This window comes from Parasteatoda tepidariorum, chromosome 8 (genome assembly GCF_982258835.1).
Source record: "Parasteatoda tepidariorum strain Cologne lab strain chromosome 8, Ptep-v5.0, whole genome shotgun sequence".
Lineage (NCBI taxonomy): Eukaryota > Metazoa > Arthropoda > Arachnida > Araneae > Theridiidae > Parasteatoda > Parasteatoda tepidariorum.
Genome location: NC_141762.1, coordinates 13,936,911 through 13,956,267, shown reverse-complemented (window position 1 = coordinate 13,956,267; position 19,357 = coordinate 13,936,911). Strand labels below are relative to the sequence as shown.

At 30.1% G+C, this 19,357-nt stretch overlaps 1 protein-coding gene across 1 annotated transcript in view; it reads left to right on the top strand.

Annotated features, from left to right (window-relative positions):
• The window catches only part of LOC107456815 (dopamine D2-like receptor), a 230,934-nt gene that overhangs the window by 106,632 nt on the left and 104,945 nt on the right, over nt 1–19,357 (top strand). Inside the window, exon 2 of the mRNA XM_071180684.1 lies at nt 1,966–2,479. Coding sequence (XP_071036785.1) covers nt 2,147–2,479 — 333 coding nt within the window. The 5' untranslated portion in view covers nt 1,966–2,146. The remainder of the gene's footprint in view (nt 1–1,965; nt 2,480–19,357) is intronic.

The window sequence follows — 19,357 nt, the reverse complement described above, 5'->3', positions numbered from 1 at the left end:
TTATGGGTGGTAATTTGAATCTGCAAAATACGGCATTCATAGTCAGGAGATAGGTCGAAAGTTAAATCCTCATCAAATTAATTTTACTTTTGCATATTTCGACTTCTCAAAAAAGTCGTATGCTTAAAATTTGATTTCTCGAGAACTATTCGACCGATTCGATTCGATGCAAATTTAGTGCCTCGTCATTTAAAATATAAGAATTTAAAATAATGCAAAAAACTTCTACTCGTACTAATATTTTTTTTTCTTTTATTAAATGAAATAATAATAAGTAATTATAAAAGAAATAAAATAGTTTTTGCTTTTAGTTTTCTTTGGAGAAACGATTTATAAACTTCGTGCAAACTTTTTTCAATTGACTTTGAAAATTCTCGAGATATAGCGTATTACACAACACGTAAAATTTACTTTAAGGGGTCCGAACTTTCAATCGCTCATTTGTCAAAACTATTGGAGCCAGATTTTATTCGTTTACTCCTTATAATATTAGGGTCAGTTTACTCCTTATAATATTAGGGTCAGGAATACAGATCCGTCAAAAAAAATGTTTTATTAATTCAGAAAAAGTACGTTTATGTGCCTGATTTCGTAAATTAAAATATCATCTGCACAAATCAATTAGCATATTTAAGGTTAGGTTTTGGAGTTATTAAGATGTAGTTCTAATACGCAAAAAATGACGATTAAAAATTTATTCAGAGTATTCTCGTTCATTTATTTTGTGCCATGTACGATGCTCCAAAAAATGGACCACCCGGAATAGCTTTTGATCTTATGGTTGGATTTTCATGCTCTGGGACTCAATCTTAAGTGTTAGGGAGGGTGGCCTCAAATATGCTATTTAATAAGTGCAGGCGATATTTTAAGTTATGAAATTGGAATCAAAAACGTACTTTCTCTGAATAAACATACCTTTTTTTCGACAAATCGGATTTCTGATCCCTGAAATGTAGGGGTTAGCCGCAAACTAGAAAGTATGATCCCAATTTTTTGGTCAGCACAGTTTGGACCCCTTAATGTTGATCTTGCTTTTTACGTAATTTTCTGTATCTAGAAAAAATTTTCTGTTCAAAATTCGTTTTTGCACACAATTAAAAAAAATCGTTGTTTCAGAGATAATTCAAAATTTAATTCGAAGTATTTAGAGATAAAAAAAAGAATATTTAATTTTTGTAAAAAGTTATTTTTTTATTTTCTTATTTAGTAACGGTGGAAAAAATTGTGAATTGTAAGATATACAAATTTTTACATATTTATAAAGAACATCATTTTTCATGGCAAAATACGAAATTTGAACAAATTCGGTTGACTTGTTCCTGAGAAATTTTATTTCTAAAACGTGATATATTTAAAATTCGATTTCTCAGAAACTATTCGATCACTTTTTCTCAATTTTTGTACTATGCCCTTTAAAATTATATCTTTAATAATGATTTAAAAATTTGTATTCCTTCCAACTCAACTTTTTTACCATTCTTAAATAAAATAATAAAATGTAACAAATAATTGCTAAAAGTTATTTCTTTTTACTAAATTATCTTTGGCTAAACAAATTTTATAACTGCATGCAAAAGTTTTTCGATTCGTTATAAAATTCTCGAGATTGAATCATCGTTCTCCAGACCAAACTAGGGCCTAACTAGGACCATACTTTCCAATTTGTGGTTACCCCCTATAGTTTGATGGTCAGAAATCTGAATCCGTCGAAAGAAAGGTATGGTTATTCAGAGAAAGTGCGTTTTTGTGTCTGATTTCGCAATAAGTTATTAATGAGCATATTTGAGATCACCCTCTTGAGCCATTAAGATTGAGTCTTACGACATGAAGATCTGATCATTAGATCAAAAGTTATTCAACTTGGCCCGCTTTCTTTTCGCACTGTACAATTATTTATTGAAACACTAGTTATTCATTACATTTCTATTAATACAACTAGTACTTAATTTAAATATTTTTTTTCAGAAATCAGAAACCAGTTTCATTGTCAGAGACAGATGAAACTCGGTAAATGAAGACGTTTCGACTTGAATGCTAGAAAAAGATGTTATTGCCACTTCCATAGAATCCTTCAAGATGTTAACTCAAACGGAATGATTTTCTAAAATTTCATATTTTACATAGTCATCCATACATATTATTCAAGATGGTGCTCTTTGATCCAAGTAACATAGGATTCGTAAACAGCCTTCTGAATATTTCTCAGAAGCTGAATTTTATTAACGCCTCCTGTAGCAATTCCAGTAATGAAACTTGTATCGAAGTATCGACAACTGCAGAATTTACATCTGAGAAAGTCTTCTGGGCGCTTCTGCTCATCCCATTGCCTATGGTAGCTGTAGTTGGAAATATACTCGTTATATTGAGTGTTTATAAAGAGAAATCTCTTCAAACAGTAACGAACTACTTTATTGTTAGCCTAGCTTTTGCAGATCTTCTAGTGGCCGCTGTCGTTATGCCATTCGCTGTTTATGTGTTGGTAAGTGAAATATTGTTCTTAAGTATTTTAATATTGCTTAACATTATCGTCAACTTTTACTTGGAGTCGCGGTGGCTCAGGGGATGTAGTTTTCGCTTCCAATGGAGTGCCCCAGTTCGAGTCCCATTATTGGCTAGACGAAGTAAATTCTGCTCCCGACGGACACCGAGCACAGTGCTGACATAAAATATCCTCATTTTCGGAAGGATTACGTGTTAATATCTTTTTGTCACCGTTCTAACTATGGGGGTTTCTCATGATTTTCCTCACCATGTAATGCGAATGCGGATCTGTTCCATCAAAAAGTCGTCCACAAAGTCTAGTTTGCCCCAATGCTTGATCCAACAGTTCCCTTGTCTTCTCGATTGGGCTCAAAATTACAAGGCTGCGGAGTTAAATATTGTAAGCCGTAAACTCAGAATTGGCTCGATTGTTCATTGTCAGTAATAAAATGAAACGAAATGAGCTAACTTTACTCCTTGCATAGTCAATTTTGTGCAGCACATAAAAAAATTGCTGATTTTTGTATTGAACAAATAAAATAAGGTATATGGGTATATTTAGCTTGAAAAACAATCTGTACCTCATTTGCTGTTATTTTCATAGTTTCAGGAAACTTATAATAGCTTCCATTGGCATAACTGGAGCTTTTGTAAAACTTCGGAATTGATGAATAAAATGCTTCCTTTCAAACCTTTTAATGTGGATAAATCTAGTTAGGTGATGAAATTAAGGTATGATTATAACGTTAAGAAATTTTTAACAATACGCAATAATAACTTTTTTGACGGTACGTTTTAAAGTCATTTTAAACATAATTTCTAAAATCAAGTCTGAGAGTAAGGTAATTTTTATTTGTGAGATTGATTTCAAAAACGAAATTAACCCTCCTAAAATAATAAAACTGGGATACTTCATTGTTCCTGACCTGGTTGATTAGAGTGTTGAATTAAAAAAAATTATTAAAGTTTCAAATTAAAATAGTGTTGTCTTTCAACCTCTATTATTTTATGTTTAAAATAAATTAACATGTCTAAGAGGGCATATCATCACAACTAACAGCTACACAACTCTTCCATCGGCGTTTCCTACAGTTTACCAGGTTCCTTATCAATCCCTTTGGCAATAACTCTTACACCAAGGCACCGATGTTCGTTGGAGCTAGTCTTCGAGCTGCAATTGAGAGTCTAAGAGCGTCCCACACGCGTTCGAAAAGATTGAGGTTGGGGGACATCACAGGCAATTCTAATCATTGAATATCATCCGATTGGAGGTGTTCGTCGACCAACTTAGCCATTTATAAATTAGCATTATCATCCATAAAATTGAAATTTGCTTTATATCCCTCCCGAAAAAGTCTCACATAGTGTGCAAGGATCTCATCCCTATAACGCTGATCGGTCAAAGTATCTCCATTTGATACATAAAGTCCGTCAGTCATCATCCCTGCCAAGGCCGTCAGACCTTCTTATCTCGACCATTGGTGGTCTTCTTCGACAATGTTATAGGGGCAATATCGACTCTGGAGTTCTCGCCATATACGAACACGTTACGAGTCACTGTCAAAACTGGATTATGATTCATCACTGAAAAAAAGCACCTCCAATCATTGTCTCTCCAAGGCAGGTATTCTCGGTTATACTGGTTGAGAAACAGTTGTGTCGTTTCGTGGACCTATCCCTTTTGGCTAGATGTCTCAAATAACGGACTTCATCCTTCGTTGTCCACTTTACCAGATAGGCGGACCACTGTTCCTGTTTGTGAATTGATTCCCCTGATTGAACATCACATTTATCGAAACCCCCGAGATTCCTACAACAGGTAGTCAGTGATCAGCCCGTCTCGAGTTTCCCAACTATCCGCCATCTTGTGACATCGTATATTCGATAACGAGTGACCATGCTAAAGATGGATAAGCAAGAAATTTGAAAAGTAATGATTGGTCTAAGCTACGTTTCAAAACGCTTCTCTACCAGCTTATGAGAGCAAATAAGGTATTTTACACAAACGAGTTCACAGCGTCATTGCATTATGATGCCACCGGCTACTGCGTGGCAGAGGAATCCGAGAAGACCTTATAGCTATCATTTGGTAACTTATTTACTTACAGGCGTTACTTATTTTGTTCTTAAAAAAACATTCCTCCTTTTAATTTTTTTAATCAGTGTATTTATTATAGGAAATAACTAAATTTTTCTAATGTTTTCTCACCCATTGAAAACTGTTCATGCATAACATTCCAAACATCATTTCATCACAATACTTTATTTACCACAATTACTCTAATTCGTAACTAATAATATCAAAATTGCTGAGAAAGATTTTACAAAACCGTAATAAAATTATAATATCGAAGCAGGTGAAAATTCCAAACTATTTATTTATAATGTGTTCATTGTTTTCTGAACGATGCAAAGGTAAAAAAAAGGAAAAAAACTCAATTGTATTATTGCCAAACTTTGAAAGGTATTGTTTAGTGTTTCCATAGTTATCATTTAAATAGCTATAAAAAATTTAAAGCCCTTTTAAACCTTTACCTCGAATGATCTAAAAAAAAACATAAAACAAATTTTCTGTTAGCAGTTTGAACAATAAAAAATATAGTGCAGTTTCTTGTGTAATAGAAATCTTTAAAGATATTTAACGCAGCAACTATGATGTAAACAACAGCTCTTGCCTCGCGTGCGTAATGAATGAATGTTTTTGACAAAGTATCAGTTGGTTTACTTTATTAATAATTTAATTGCGTGCATTTCCTTGTAGTTTTTATGATCTGCTACGGTTCTTTTATTTTTTAAATGCGTTGTTTAAATATTGAACAGATTTATTTAAAAGGAAACATTTAGACCTGACGAACATTCATTGATAACTGAATACTTCATTTTATGTTTTTGTTTAAAGAAATAAAGCGAATTGATTGATTGCTTTAGTTTCTTACACGCGACTTTCTTATTCATTGAACCTTCTGGTATAATTCTCCAAGTGTTTTTTCACGAAAACAATTTAATATTTCTAATACATGACTGCAAAATTAAAACTAATTTTTTTTATCTCCTACATGAATTAGAGTTACAACAAATTAAAAAAAAGAAGGTTAAATTTAGTGCTGATATGATAACTTATTTTTGATTCCAATATGTTCCAAATCGTGGATCCGATTTACCTTGATTTCCCATAATTTAAGTTATAAGCTCAAATTCCTATTTCATCAATAAACTTTTTTACTGAAATTAATTTCAATAATTTTTCTGAAGAATTGAAATTCTGTAGTATTATTCTCAAAGCTTATTAAGAAAATGACTTGAAAAATACACTATTTAGAATATATGCAAGGAACCCCCAAAAGCTCCTTCCGATATTTTTCAGATTTCTGACTCTCAAAATATAGGGGGTGGCAGCTAACCGGGAAATATGGTTAGGTCAGGAGAGTGTTCCAAAATTTGTAACCTTAAAGTTAATTTTACTTTTTGCGTATTTCGCTATATCTTGATAGTTTTTTAAGCGAATTGAAAATTTTTTACTCTTAATTATAAAATTTGATTATCCAAATATAATTCCTTGCAAAAAATAACGTTTAGTAAATATTTATTATTTTATTTAATACTGGTAGAAAAAATTTTGAATTAAAATGTATAAAATTTTTTACATCATTTTAAAGAATTTAATTTTATATCTTGGCAAAATTCAAAAATTGAGCAAAATCGGTAAAATAGTTACTGAGAAATCAAATTTTGAGTAGTTGAGATTTTTAAAATTCTCAGGAACTATTCGACCGTTTTCGCAAAGTTTGTATTTCGCCATGTAAAATTACATTCTTTAAAACGACGTAAAAATTGTATACCCTATAACTAAAAAAATTTTCGACCATTTTTTAATAAAGTAATAAAAGCTAATAAATATTTACCAAAATTTTTTTTTCGCATGGAATTATCTTTGGCTAAAAAAGTTTATAACTGTGCGTAAAATTTTTTCAATACGCTTCAAAAGTTCTCGAAATATAGCGAAAAACCCATGAAGTAAAATTAGCATTACGGAGTCCAAACTTTTGAGCTCTATTCTAACCAAACTATTGGGGCCATATCTCCCAGATTGCGGCTACCCCCTATATTTTAGAGGTCATAAATACGAATCCGTTTAAAAAAATGGTATGTTTTCTCAGAGAAAGTACGTTTTTGTGTCTGTTTCTAAACTTAAAATACCGTCTCCACCTATTAAGTCCCCCCCTCGAGCCATTAAGATTGAGTCCTAGAGCGAGAAGATCCAATCATTGGATAGATCACAAGTTATTCAAGTAGGTCCATTTTTTTTTTGTGCACTGCATTTTAATACTTGTGATGTTAGAGCCCAGGCTTTACCCTAGTACCTATACTTAATTTTTTTTATGACCATTTGGTCGATGCCTCAGCATTGAAGAATAGGGGCATATAAATAAGTGAAATCGGTTTCTGGTTCTACCCCACAAAGGAAATTGATTTTTTGAGTCGTTTCTATGAACCAAAATGGCGAGTAATAACTGTTTTCAGAATGTTACGATCAATCTACGAGAATTCAAATATATCCTGTACAATAGTATGAGTAGAGATGTTCTTTCTGTTTGATTGTTAGCAACTTAGGCAAACATTTACCTGAACACTATAATTCTTTTTACGATGAAATTGCTGGATCCAAACTAATTCACTCCTGATCACAAATCTTCTGGCCGTTATGTGGTGAGTGCAGTTGTTGAGGACCTACCAGTACGTGTTTTATACTCGACGCATTATTGGTTTGCCACAGCTTTGCAGTGCCCATTACTTTGGATCTTATTTAGTTTCCTATGTTGTTCGCGCTAGGGAATCCCAAGCTTTAAACTAAGTTTGATACCACAACGTCGATCGGGTTTTCTTGCCATTGTCATCAATATATTCTTCTCTTTTTATCATTAAAGGCGTTCTTCTATGGCTATTTAGCTTTGATTCATTATGTCACATGATTGGTGTGTGTTGACAACAGCAAAATGATGTGTGATTGGTGTGTGTTGACTGAAACAAGATGGATGTGTGTTGACGTCTTAGTAATTTTTAGACTGTCTGAAATAATGTGCTTTTGAGAATCCAATCTCATACATATCCTTTACATACTGGACAATTAGCTAGTTAACACAAATGTAGAAGCAATTTTAGCAGATACAAATGAAATGTGCGATTTTCCAATTATGACTTTATATATTTGAATGTTATAATATATAAAGCCACTAAGTTTTAATTATAATAACAAAAATCCGTGATTTTAAAATATATTTTGAGAAAACATAATAATAATTGATAAAAATTGTGATAAATAATGAATAAAACTTGTAAGCGTGGATTACAAAAAAACTAATAAAACTGTCACTAGTGGCTTGATGCATTGTACGCGAGTACCAAAAGAGATTGGCTTTATAATGAGCTTATAAGTCATCGCAAATTATTTTTCACATTTTAATGCTAATGAAGTCCTCACTTTCCTGTTTTTCCTCAAATAATTGAAAAAAATATTGAAATTTATTATTTTTTATGCACTCAAATTTCTTTCTTTTGAGCGTTTCTTTCTTTTATCCGAACGCGCCTTTGATTAGAAAGAAAAAGCTAATTCTGGAGGGAAAAAAGTTCAAACACTGTGAAAAAGTACTACGGTCATGGTTTTAATTATGCTTATTAATAGGAAATGCATTTTTATTGCACGGTAAACATACATACAGTAAATAATTATTCATAGATTCAATGATTTCAGGGTAGCCTATTACACTTTTTAAGGGAATTCAATTTTAAAATATCGAAATTTTGTTTAACCTTTTTAAAACAGCACTTTAATGATATATACATATATATATATATATATATATATATATATATATATATATATATATATATATATATATATATATATATATATATATATATATATATATATATATATATATATATATATATATATATATATATATATATATATATATATATATATATATATATATATATATATATATATATATATATATATATATATATATATATATATATATATATATGGGGAACTCCAACTGTGTAGATTGTAACTGGATTTTATTACGGATTATTTAAACGGATTCTTCTCTAATCTCCAAAAAATCTTTTACAGTTGCTCGTTTAAGAATTAATATTTTAAAAAAGTTCTGAAATATACTGAATGCACTCAAAATTAAGAAAATAAGAAAAAAGTTTTGAGTCTTAAAAATTCTAAAGTTTAAAAAATTTTATATAGTTTTTAAAAGTTAAACTCTAAATATTGTTTACCACTGTTTGTTTAAAGAAAAATAATAAAATATAGACTAAAGTATTTCAAAATATTTTAAGTGCTTACACATATTCATACGTCCAAAATAGGTAAAATAAGGCCGCAGATTTTAATTATAAAGGAATTTCAAGAACTTAATGGAATTAACAATATTTTTACCAAGTATTATTGACAATAACTAGTTTCAAAAGTTAAAAAGGATTAAAAAATTGAAATACATTTATATTTCCCTAATTGAGACAATAAGAAAGAGACTTTTAGGTATAAAAATGGACCATGTAAGAAATTCTGAATCAAATTACGGTAAAAAGTAATATACTCAGGTAGTTGGAACTTTTAACCGTAAAATTTATTTTTACGGGAACAATAAAGTCGATATACCAATGATATACCGTAAATTTGACTATCATAGCTGCCGTAAAATCACTGAATCACTCAAATCGAATAAATATTAGGTAAAAGTATGATATAATATTTTACGGTATAGTGTATTTTACCGTAAAAGGAATTTACCGGTACTTTATACCGTAATTTGCTTGGGGATTTTCTACTAAACATTGGTTTCTGGAAAATGACGAAAAAGTCTATTTTGTCAGTTACTAATAGATTGAATGGAATTTAAAATAATTTCTCTAATAACTATTGGCAATAACTAAATTAAGAACTTACACAGAACTTTAAAAACTTCTGACATTTGTAATACTTCCCAAATTTAAGACAGTAAGAAAGATATTTTTAATTATTAAATCCACACTTTGCTAAAATTCCATATCAAACTATAATAAAAAGTACCGGAACTCAAGCTGCCGGTACTTTTTACCACAAAATCTATTTTTACCGAATATATGAAGGAGCATAAATATCAGATATACCGTAATTTTTACAAGAACTGTATAATCACTGAGCCACCCTTGAATAAATATTACTGTAAAAAATACGGTATAATATTTTACAGCAAAACGAATTTTACGGATGATTCACCTGAATACCGTAATTTTATTCGGTTTGATCCGGTTGACCGTTATATTTTTTACAGTGTACTGGCTTCTGGAAACTGACAAAGAAGTCAGTTTTTTTCAGTTATTGGTTTAAGGCAGTGTTTCCCAAACTTATGACTTTTGCGTATCCTTTCTAAAATTTTTGGAACGCTGTGTACCACTAATAAAAAAATAAATGTATTTCTTACTATGAAAAAATTGCACAAAAGTTAAAAATCACAACTGGCTGTTGACACCACTAATTATTAACTGTTAACTCTGCAAAAAGTAGCCAATAGAAAAATACGTAATCGTAAATTTTCATGGCTAGCTTTGTTTTGAAATGAAATTTTCTGAAATTTTCGCTCGTTGCAAGATATTTCGCATAAGAACGCGTATCCCCGCTAAACTGTTCCCGTATCCCTGGGGGTACGCGTACCACACTTTGGGAAACACTGGTTTAAGGAGAAAGAAAAAAAAAGAGAAATTCTGAAGAGAAGAAAAAATCTAAGAGAGAAAATTTCTGAAATTTCAGTTAAAAAACTTGCGATGTTCAAAAATTGAGATAGTAGGAAAGCAATTTAAAAACACAAAAAACTTCTAGTTTAAGGAATCTAACAGAGTTTGATAAATCTCTATTGTGAAAAATGAGATATTTAAAAAGAATTTCTAAAGTGTTCAATTTATTCATACACTCAAGATTCACATTTCCATGCACCGGAAGAATCAAATTTTTTTTTATAAATCTTCGTCTATATGCATTTGAATCCAACTGACTGTTGACATTTGATTTCGGTGAATGCATTTTTATTTTCTTCTTTCGAACTTTGCATCCCCATATGTCCCCTCTGTCAACATACTCAACTTTCTCGATTCGGTGCATTCGGAGTTTTGTTTCAAAATATATATGCCACGTTGCAACAAAATTTATGCAATGCCTCATCGACTCGCATCGTATTTCTTTCTTGTGTCTTACACGCTGCTGCATATTTCATATCCATTGCACAAAGACACTCCGAAACTGGTTTATTTTTCCTTATTTTGAAAGAAACACAGATGTCAGGATATACCAATCAGAATTTTTATTATTATTATTATTTGAACAAATAGAATATTGATTTCCTACTGAAGAACGAGTTTTTTATTTAATTCACAAATATTTAACCATTCTAAAGGTATTCAATCAGAAAATCAAGCTAATAGCATTATGCACTATAAAATAATCTCTCACCATGATATATGTACCTAATGCTATATGTACCATAAAGTAATCCTATATCATGGATTCTCAGCTTATCATTTGGTATAGTACACAATGCCTATAATGTAAAACATTCCGGATCAAATTACGACACACTAGGTGCATCATCCGTAAAATGCATTTTATCGTATCCATTTTATCCTTTTTTTCTGTAAGATATTACACAATTTTCACAGAAATATTTATTTAATTGTATATATTACATATTTAAATTATTATGTGGTTAATAATTATCACCACTCTTATAAATGTTACTATAAGTAAAAATCTAATGACGGTGTTGCATTGTGGTGGGTGCATTTTTATTGGCCAGAAAGTCACATGGAAGGATCTAGTCATCCCATATTAATTTTCATATTGGTTTGGTTGTCATAAGCCAAACATTGATATAAGGGGCCGTTCAAAAAGTACGTACATCCCGAAAGGGGGGAGGGGATTTGCTATTTTGTACGGTTTTGTACGATGGGGAGGGCAGGAGGTATTATACAAAGTACGTACATTATAAGCATACACCAAAGATAAAGTTGGGTGTTATTGTTTAAATAATTTAAGTGAATAAATTATTTTAAATAAATATTTAATTTTATTTAAAACATGATTATTTGAATTTTTATGAAAAAGAGGGGTGGACTAATAAAATGTACGTACTCTAAAGGGGGGGAGTAAGACCTTATGTACGGTAATGTACGAAGGGGGAGAGGGGGTTAAAATTTCTCCATTTTTGTGTACGTATTTTTTGAACGGCCCCTAAGTATAAAGATATTGTTTTCCTATGAATATTTTGCATCCCTAATTTAAACGTACTGTTAATATTACGTTCTTGATTTGGCTCTTTTTCTAAATTAAGAGTTTAAGAGGATTGTTTATATTATTATTATTAAATAAGGACATTCGTTAAAGGACGGTTAAGGACATTCGTTAAATGATTCGGAACTTAACTTTCAACTTCAAGTACAAAGTGATGAATGCAAAAATTGTAATTAAAATACACATCTGTTTGTTTAGTAAGCAATACACTTTTAATTTTAAATGTTATTTCAAAAAATAAATATTTAAGAAAATGATTTATGTTCATTAATTTTAATAGTATCATAAGGTAAATATTAGGACATGGGAAGTGGCAAGACAAGTGTTCTTTTTAGCGCATTTATTTTTAGGTGAATAATTTTAAATGTCTTATGCTAAGAAACAACAATTATTGCGAATCAACCATTGGGGTTGGTGAGAGTCAGCGAACAGAAGACTTAGCCCACAAGTAGTAAATAATATTTTAGTTATATATATTTGTTTAATATTTATTAGAGTGGTTCAAGGATTTTAGAGTGCGAGGCGCATCCGGAAAGTAAGTTTCCCTAATTCATAAAAAAAAACGAACTCGCACTTTCAGGAACACATTTCTTGGCAACACATTCAACAATGTTTCAGCTATTTTTCGACATAGCCACCACCAGAATTGAGACACTTGTCGTATCGTGGAATCAACTTTTGTATCCCTCTGTCGTAGAACTCTGCCGCCTTTGAATGAAACCAACGTGTGACAGACGTCTTCAGTTCTTCGTCGTTGCCAAAACGCTCACCGGTGGACAGAAATTTCTTAAGGTGCAAGAAAACGTAAAATTCACTGGGAGCAATATCAGGGATGTAGGGTGGATGATCAAACAACTCCCAGCCAAATTCCGTCAAAGCAGCTGCTGTGCGTCATGCCGTATGAGGACAAGCACTGTCATGGAGGAGCGCAACACCTGCAGTAAACATTCCACGACTCTTGTTTTGCATGGCAAGTCACAATTTCCGCGATGTTTCGCAGTAACGGTGGACGTCTGTCATACACTGGTTCCATTCACAAGCGGCAGAGTTCTATGACAGAGGGATACAAAAGTTGATCCCACGATACAAGTGTCTCAATTCTGGTGGTGGCTATGTTGAAAAATAGCTGAAACATTGTTGTACTTGTTGCCAATAAATATGTTCCTGAAAGCGCGAGTTCGTTTTTTTTTTTTATAAATTATGGAAACTTACTTTCTGGATGCGCCTCATAATTACTTGTGGAAAAATTTCGGTATATCAGATTTTTTGCTCCATAACATGTTCCTGTAAAAATGGATTTCATGGTAAAAATTACCTGTACCCTAAGGTTATGAAGTGCTAATGGTATGAGGTGTGATACCGATACTACACCTCAAATATACATATTTGCTTGAAGAGAAGACAAAATAATCCGTACACCTCAAAAACATTCTCCCTAAGCTGATTGCTCTAAAGTAGATTTCCATCAACTTCAAAACAACCTAAATTGTGAATAAAACAACTTCATGCTCCTTAATTATACACCTTGGGAGGCTGATCTCTTAAGATTGTTTTAAAATCAACTTTGAATAAACCTCTAATTAACCTTAGCACCTGATATAAATCTCTTAAATACCTTAAATATTTTATCAGGGTAATCACTCATATAATACCTTCGAAAATAAAAACAAAAAGCCAATGTTAGAGGAAGTAAAATAACTATCATGAAAAAGCAATGCATGGTCCAAAAATAATTATTCATCTAAAAAGAACTTATCATCATCTCCTCAGTAAATAAAAAGCAATGTTTTGTTATAAAGCTATGTATAATATATATTTATAACACATAAATATATAAACAAAAAAATTTGAGTAAAAATGTTAATATAAAAAGTGGCTGCGTTTAATCCACAGATTTAGAAGATCATCAAAAACAAAAATTAGTCTCTAGATGTGCATAAATTTAAAAAAAAAGAACTTTTACTTTCCTTAACAGCATTAGTTTTAAAAAGGCGAAAAAAACTTTCTTTCAAATTACAAAAACGCAATTTTCATATTTTTTGCTTGCTTATTGCCTTTATGGATATGGAAAGCCATCATTCAGTACATGAAGAGTATTCAATGCACTTTTTTGGATTAGAGAATGCTACTTTTACAGTTACTTGGGATTTTTTTTTGTTTTTATATAAGCCATTATTTATGTTTAAAAAATATTACACAGGCTTAATGTTAAGTCTTAAAATAATCTTTGAAAATATACGCAAGGGAGCTTACCTGGATTTCAAATGCATTAATCATCAATTTTCGACTTTTGAGATTATTCCTTTTCTTCATTAAATATTTTTTCCATTTTCAGAGAACTGTTGCATTTTTATGTTTACAAAAAAAATTTACGTTTAAAAAAGAAAAAAAGTCGAGTAAAAAAATTACCTCATGTTGAACATCAAGTCTTTATTTAAAATCTTTACTCAGTTCCGGAGATACATGACACATACATTCTATTCGCCGCTTAACAGTAAAAAAAAATAATAAATAAATAAAAACTTTTTATTACTTTTATTTTCCACAAATAAAACATTTGTTTTTGGCTTGAAAAAAAACTTTTTTTCCCTTCTCTTAAAGAAGAAAAATTTTAAAAAGTAAAAAGATGAAGCATTAAATTTTCATTTTTCCTTTAAAGGATAGACTATATTAGGTTCCAAACTGCTTTAAAAAGCAAAAATAAAAAGAATAAAACAAAAATTCACTTCGTTAAACATGGAAGTAAGGAAATTTGTATATATGATTCAGAACTTTATTTGGAAACCTATATTTGCCACAATCAGACAATTTTCAGGAGGAAATTATTTTTTAGTAATTAACATATCACCATTAGTTTTCAATTATTCATATTTCATTAAACAAATTTCAATACTGTAAATATAAGTTTAAAAAAATATTGATGCTTCAGATAGTTTCCAAACTATTGATTCGTTTCATTTCACGTTTATTTTACTTAAGCCATATAGTAGTACTTGTATAAATATTAAAGAATGTGTAATACACACACAAACTCCTGATTCGTGTTTGATTAAACTGAGCTATAAGTTGGCAAAACATCACTAATGGTATATTTTAAAAGATTGATGAAATAGAATCTTCTGCAGTTTTATTTGTAACAATGCATAATACTAAATCAATCCTGAAGTTCTTCTCCCTTCCGAGCGGTTATTAATTTTTATTTTAAAAGAATTGGGGGCTAAAATTTCGTCTAGTAACAGCGTAACAAGTGTCAAGATCTTAACATAAATGGTTCTTGGATTAAAGGAGAAACACACGGACAAACATACACACTAACATTTCCTTTTATTATTATTGACATAGAAATTTCGTTCTTTTCACCAAAAATGCTTTAAAAATAGGCACTTCTAGGCAATGTGAAAATGGGGCTTATGATTGTATTGCCCCAAAGCTGTTAAATGGGTACCTGCACATCGAGAAAAAAAAGACTTAAAATCAGCTGGTTGCGTATAAACAACGCTAACACGCCATATTCTTCAAAACAAGATGGCGAGTTAGCGTTGTAGCTATTAGGCTTGGTTTATTATTACGCTGAATCAATTTTTGGATCAGGTTCATTCGGGTACCCAGAAGCACGCCTCGCATTAGCTCCGAACCTGATTGGCTGCAATATCGTGGCATAAAAGAATACCATGACTCAGCACCCAATCAGGTTAAACACCATGACATCGCTTGCAAGTGACCAATTATAGATGCATACTATACTCATTGCATCGAAAGTGTTATGTTAATTTCTAATCTCAAAATTTTTTTAATTCAATAATATATTTTATTCAAAATAAATTTTATCTTTAAATTTTATCTTTGAATTCAATCTTCCTTAGATTTCCATCTAAAAAAGGAAAAGATCTCACATATTATAGATCTCCTTTTTGCGGAATTCGTTGAATTTCTTTTACACATTAGTTTTAACTAATGTCCATGGTTTTAATTTCTTTTGACGGAATTTTCTTTAAAAAAACTACTTAAATGAAAAATATTATATAATATTTTTATAATATGGTTCTGATACCCAAATACATTTTGTTTTGCTATCATTTCCAGTTTTGCCTTTAAATGCTTTACAAATCATTTTTCTAAGGAATGCAAGAAATTCCCTGGTGATTTTATTGTTTCAAACCCCTTAATTATTAACATGTCACAGCATGAAAAGTGTTTAACTCAAATCTGAAAAAAATTTAAAGTTCTGGACTAAGCTCAGTTAAAATATGTTTTGTTCAGAATACTTCTTTCAATTTGGCAAAATTTATTGACTTCTTTTACTTGTCAAATTCAACCAGAGTCCTCAAATTTAAAAAGTTTATTCTGTGTGATCTAATGCAACTTTATTTAATATTCATTTTAGTTCAAGAAAAATTTATCATTTAATCTTTATAGTTTTTAAGTAGGATTGAAGCCAGTAAGTTACTAAGTTTCTGACTATACTTTTTTTAAGCATTAAAAAAGTATTTTGGAAATTTAATTAAACGGCTGGATTCAATTAAAATTAAAAAAAAAGGTATTTAACTGTAGGGAAAAATTCTTCAAAAGATGTATATTTTGTGTATTAAGTTACAAAATGCTTATTATATGGCTTAGTGATTGTCAGTTTCGCAGAATTGCCCAATTAAGTAAAATTAGCAGTGACAAGTCGAATTTATTCCACGGTTAATGGCATCTCTTATCCGTTTAGCATATGATTACACTTGATATGTTTCCTTATTTGTTGTATTATTTTATTTGATGAAGAAATTAATTCTGATATTTTTTGTTTGAAATAAATATGTTATTTATCCTCATAAAAATATCTTCCTATTCCTAAGTCAGTTTGTAAAATAGTCGCGTTTCTGTTTTTGAGAAATTCGTAATTGATATACAAATAAAATATTTAAAGAATTTATTTCCTTTAATAAACGGAGAGAAAAATGGACAAAATTACAGTACTGTATGGTAAGGCTATTTCTACCATAAAAACCTAATTCTGGTTAATAAAACTCAAAAAAATACGGTATTTGAAACATTTATTTTGTAATTTTTCAGCTCATATAGTAACAGCTTATTGGAAATTGTGGTTTTCAAAATTTTAGTTCTTATTACCACTTATTCTGTAAAAAATGCAAAACTGAAAAATAATATTAACCGAATAAATGTTTTTTATGCCATGCTCTACGGTATAGGCTTTATTTTTAATGAAGTGGAGAATTAAGAAATATATATATATATACATAGAAATTATATATACATAGAAATATATATATACATTAGAAATATATATATATATATATATATATATATATATATATATATATATATATATATATATATATATATATATATATATATATATATATATATATATATATATATGTATATATATATAATATATATATATATATATATATATATATATATATATATATATATATATATATATATATATATATATATTATATATATATATATATATATATATATTATATATATATATATATTATATATATATATATATATATATATATATATATATATATATATATATATATATATATATATATATATATATATTATATATATATATATATATTATATATATATATATATATATATTATATATATATATATATATATATATATATATATATATTATATATATATATATATATATATATATATATATATATATATATATATATATATATATATATATATATATATATATATATATATATATATATATATATATATATATATATATATATATATATATATATATATATATATATATATATATATATATATATATATATATGGAGTAAATGTGAGAAATTTATGAAATTTATCACTTATATTACTGATCGTGGTAAAAAAAAACGATCAAATTTACAAAAACAAAAAAAAATAAATTTGGAAATCAGTATTTTATGAGCTAGACACTCTGAGCCATTAGATTCTGCACACGTCGTGGCATTGAATGAAACAATTTCTGAATGTAGTCTTGTCGAATTGTATTTGTATGGCTACGAACTGACGCCTTATGTTCATTTTTATTATGTATGAGCGAAACGCCTGATGATAAAATCCCAGGCATGCTCAATCGGTGATACATCCGGAGAAGAAGCGATATACGGTCCTCACTAAAGTCCTCACTATCTTACTAAAATACAGCACTCGGATTGCATCGACTAATAGGAAGGACCTTTGACTCTACAATTTCTATTATGTAGTGATCACTCTCAAGGTTTTCAGCAATTTGTACTATATAAGAAGGACAATTATACTCAATATCCCCAAAATGCAAGACGTTTGTGCGATATGATGCTGGATAATACACTGGGGGTGCAAACGTTCCCGTCTGTAGCGTCTGACACCTACTCTTACATCATTGTACTAAAGATTGAAGCGAGATACGCCGAAGATAACAACTTGCTGCTGCTGGGCACGTCATAGACTGTGTTGCTGAGCCCATTAAAGCAAGAGGAATTGGTGATTCAGAGACAAGGGAGTTCTGTGTCGAGAAATCTTTACACGCCTTTGATGCTGCTGCAGACAGTGACAAACCGTCGAGCAAGACAGCAAAACAACTGTAGCCGTACTCCATCGTTTTGCTAACCCGCGAGAGGCCAGGTTTTTGTATTATTCGTTTCTGTATTAATTTTTTCCTAGCACACGTTCCTGTTGTGGCATAACATAGCGTATGAGTTGAGATTTATCGATCATCCTCTCGAATACCAATGCAGCCTCCTACAAATTCCGTCAGTTGTTGATATCACATTCTCCGCTCTTGACAAGGCATATTAACGATTAATTAAACGTTTGAGGAAGACAGAAGACGATAAACCGATTTCAACTGATCTTTACTGTTTTTTAAATAATAAGCAGCTGTATAATAAGAGGCGGAATAAGTAACTGATAAGGAGTGGGTCCTCGTTCCAAGAATGCGAAATCACTTTGTAATTCTAATCATCTGCAAGTCTTAACTATCTTTGCATTTTATGTAAGTTTGGTTTAATTTGCTCAGCTCCTACGATATTATATATGTATGTGTGTGTGTGTACATACATAAACATGTGTTATATTTTGTCACAATAAGTAGTTGAGAGGTTGAAATAATTTAATCACATTCTTAAGATATTTTTAATCTTTCCAAAATACTATTTTACTGAAATTTTTTCGATAAATACTTAGATGGAAGATTTTTCATTTTTCTTAATTACATCATTTATTTGTATTTGATGTATATCACGGTGTTAAATTATGAACAATTGAATGCATGCAATTTTGTATCCAATTCACGTACTTGAAAAGTAACTCTTTGTGATTGTATGTCTACTCTCAACCACTAAAACTTTTCTTCAGCTTCAATCGTATGTCTACTCTCAGCCATCAAAACTATTTCACCTCTTTAGTCATACGTCTATTCTCAGCCACCAAAGATTTTAAGCCATTGCTGTCGTATATCGATTCACTGCTGCCGAAGCTTTCTTTACAGGTCCAGTCGATTCTCAGTCACTTCATTGAAAT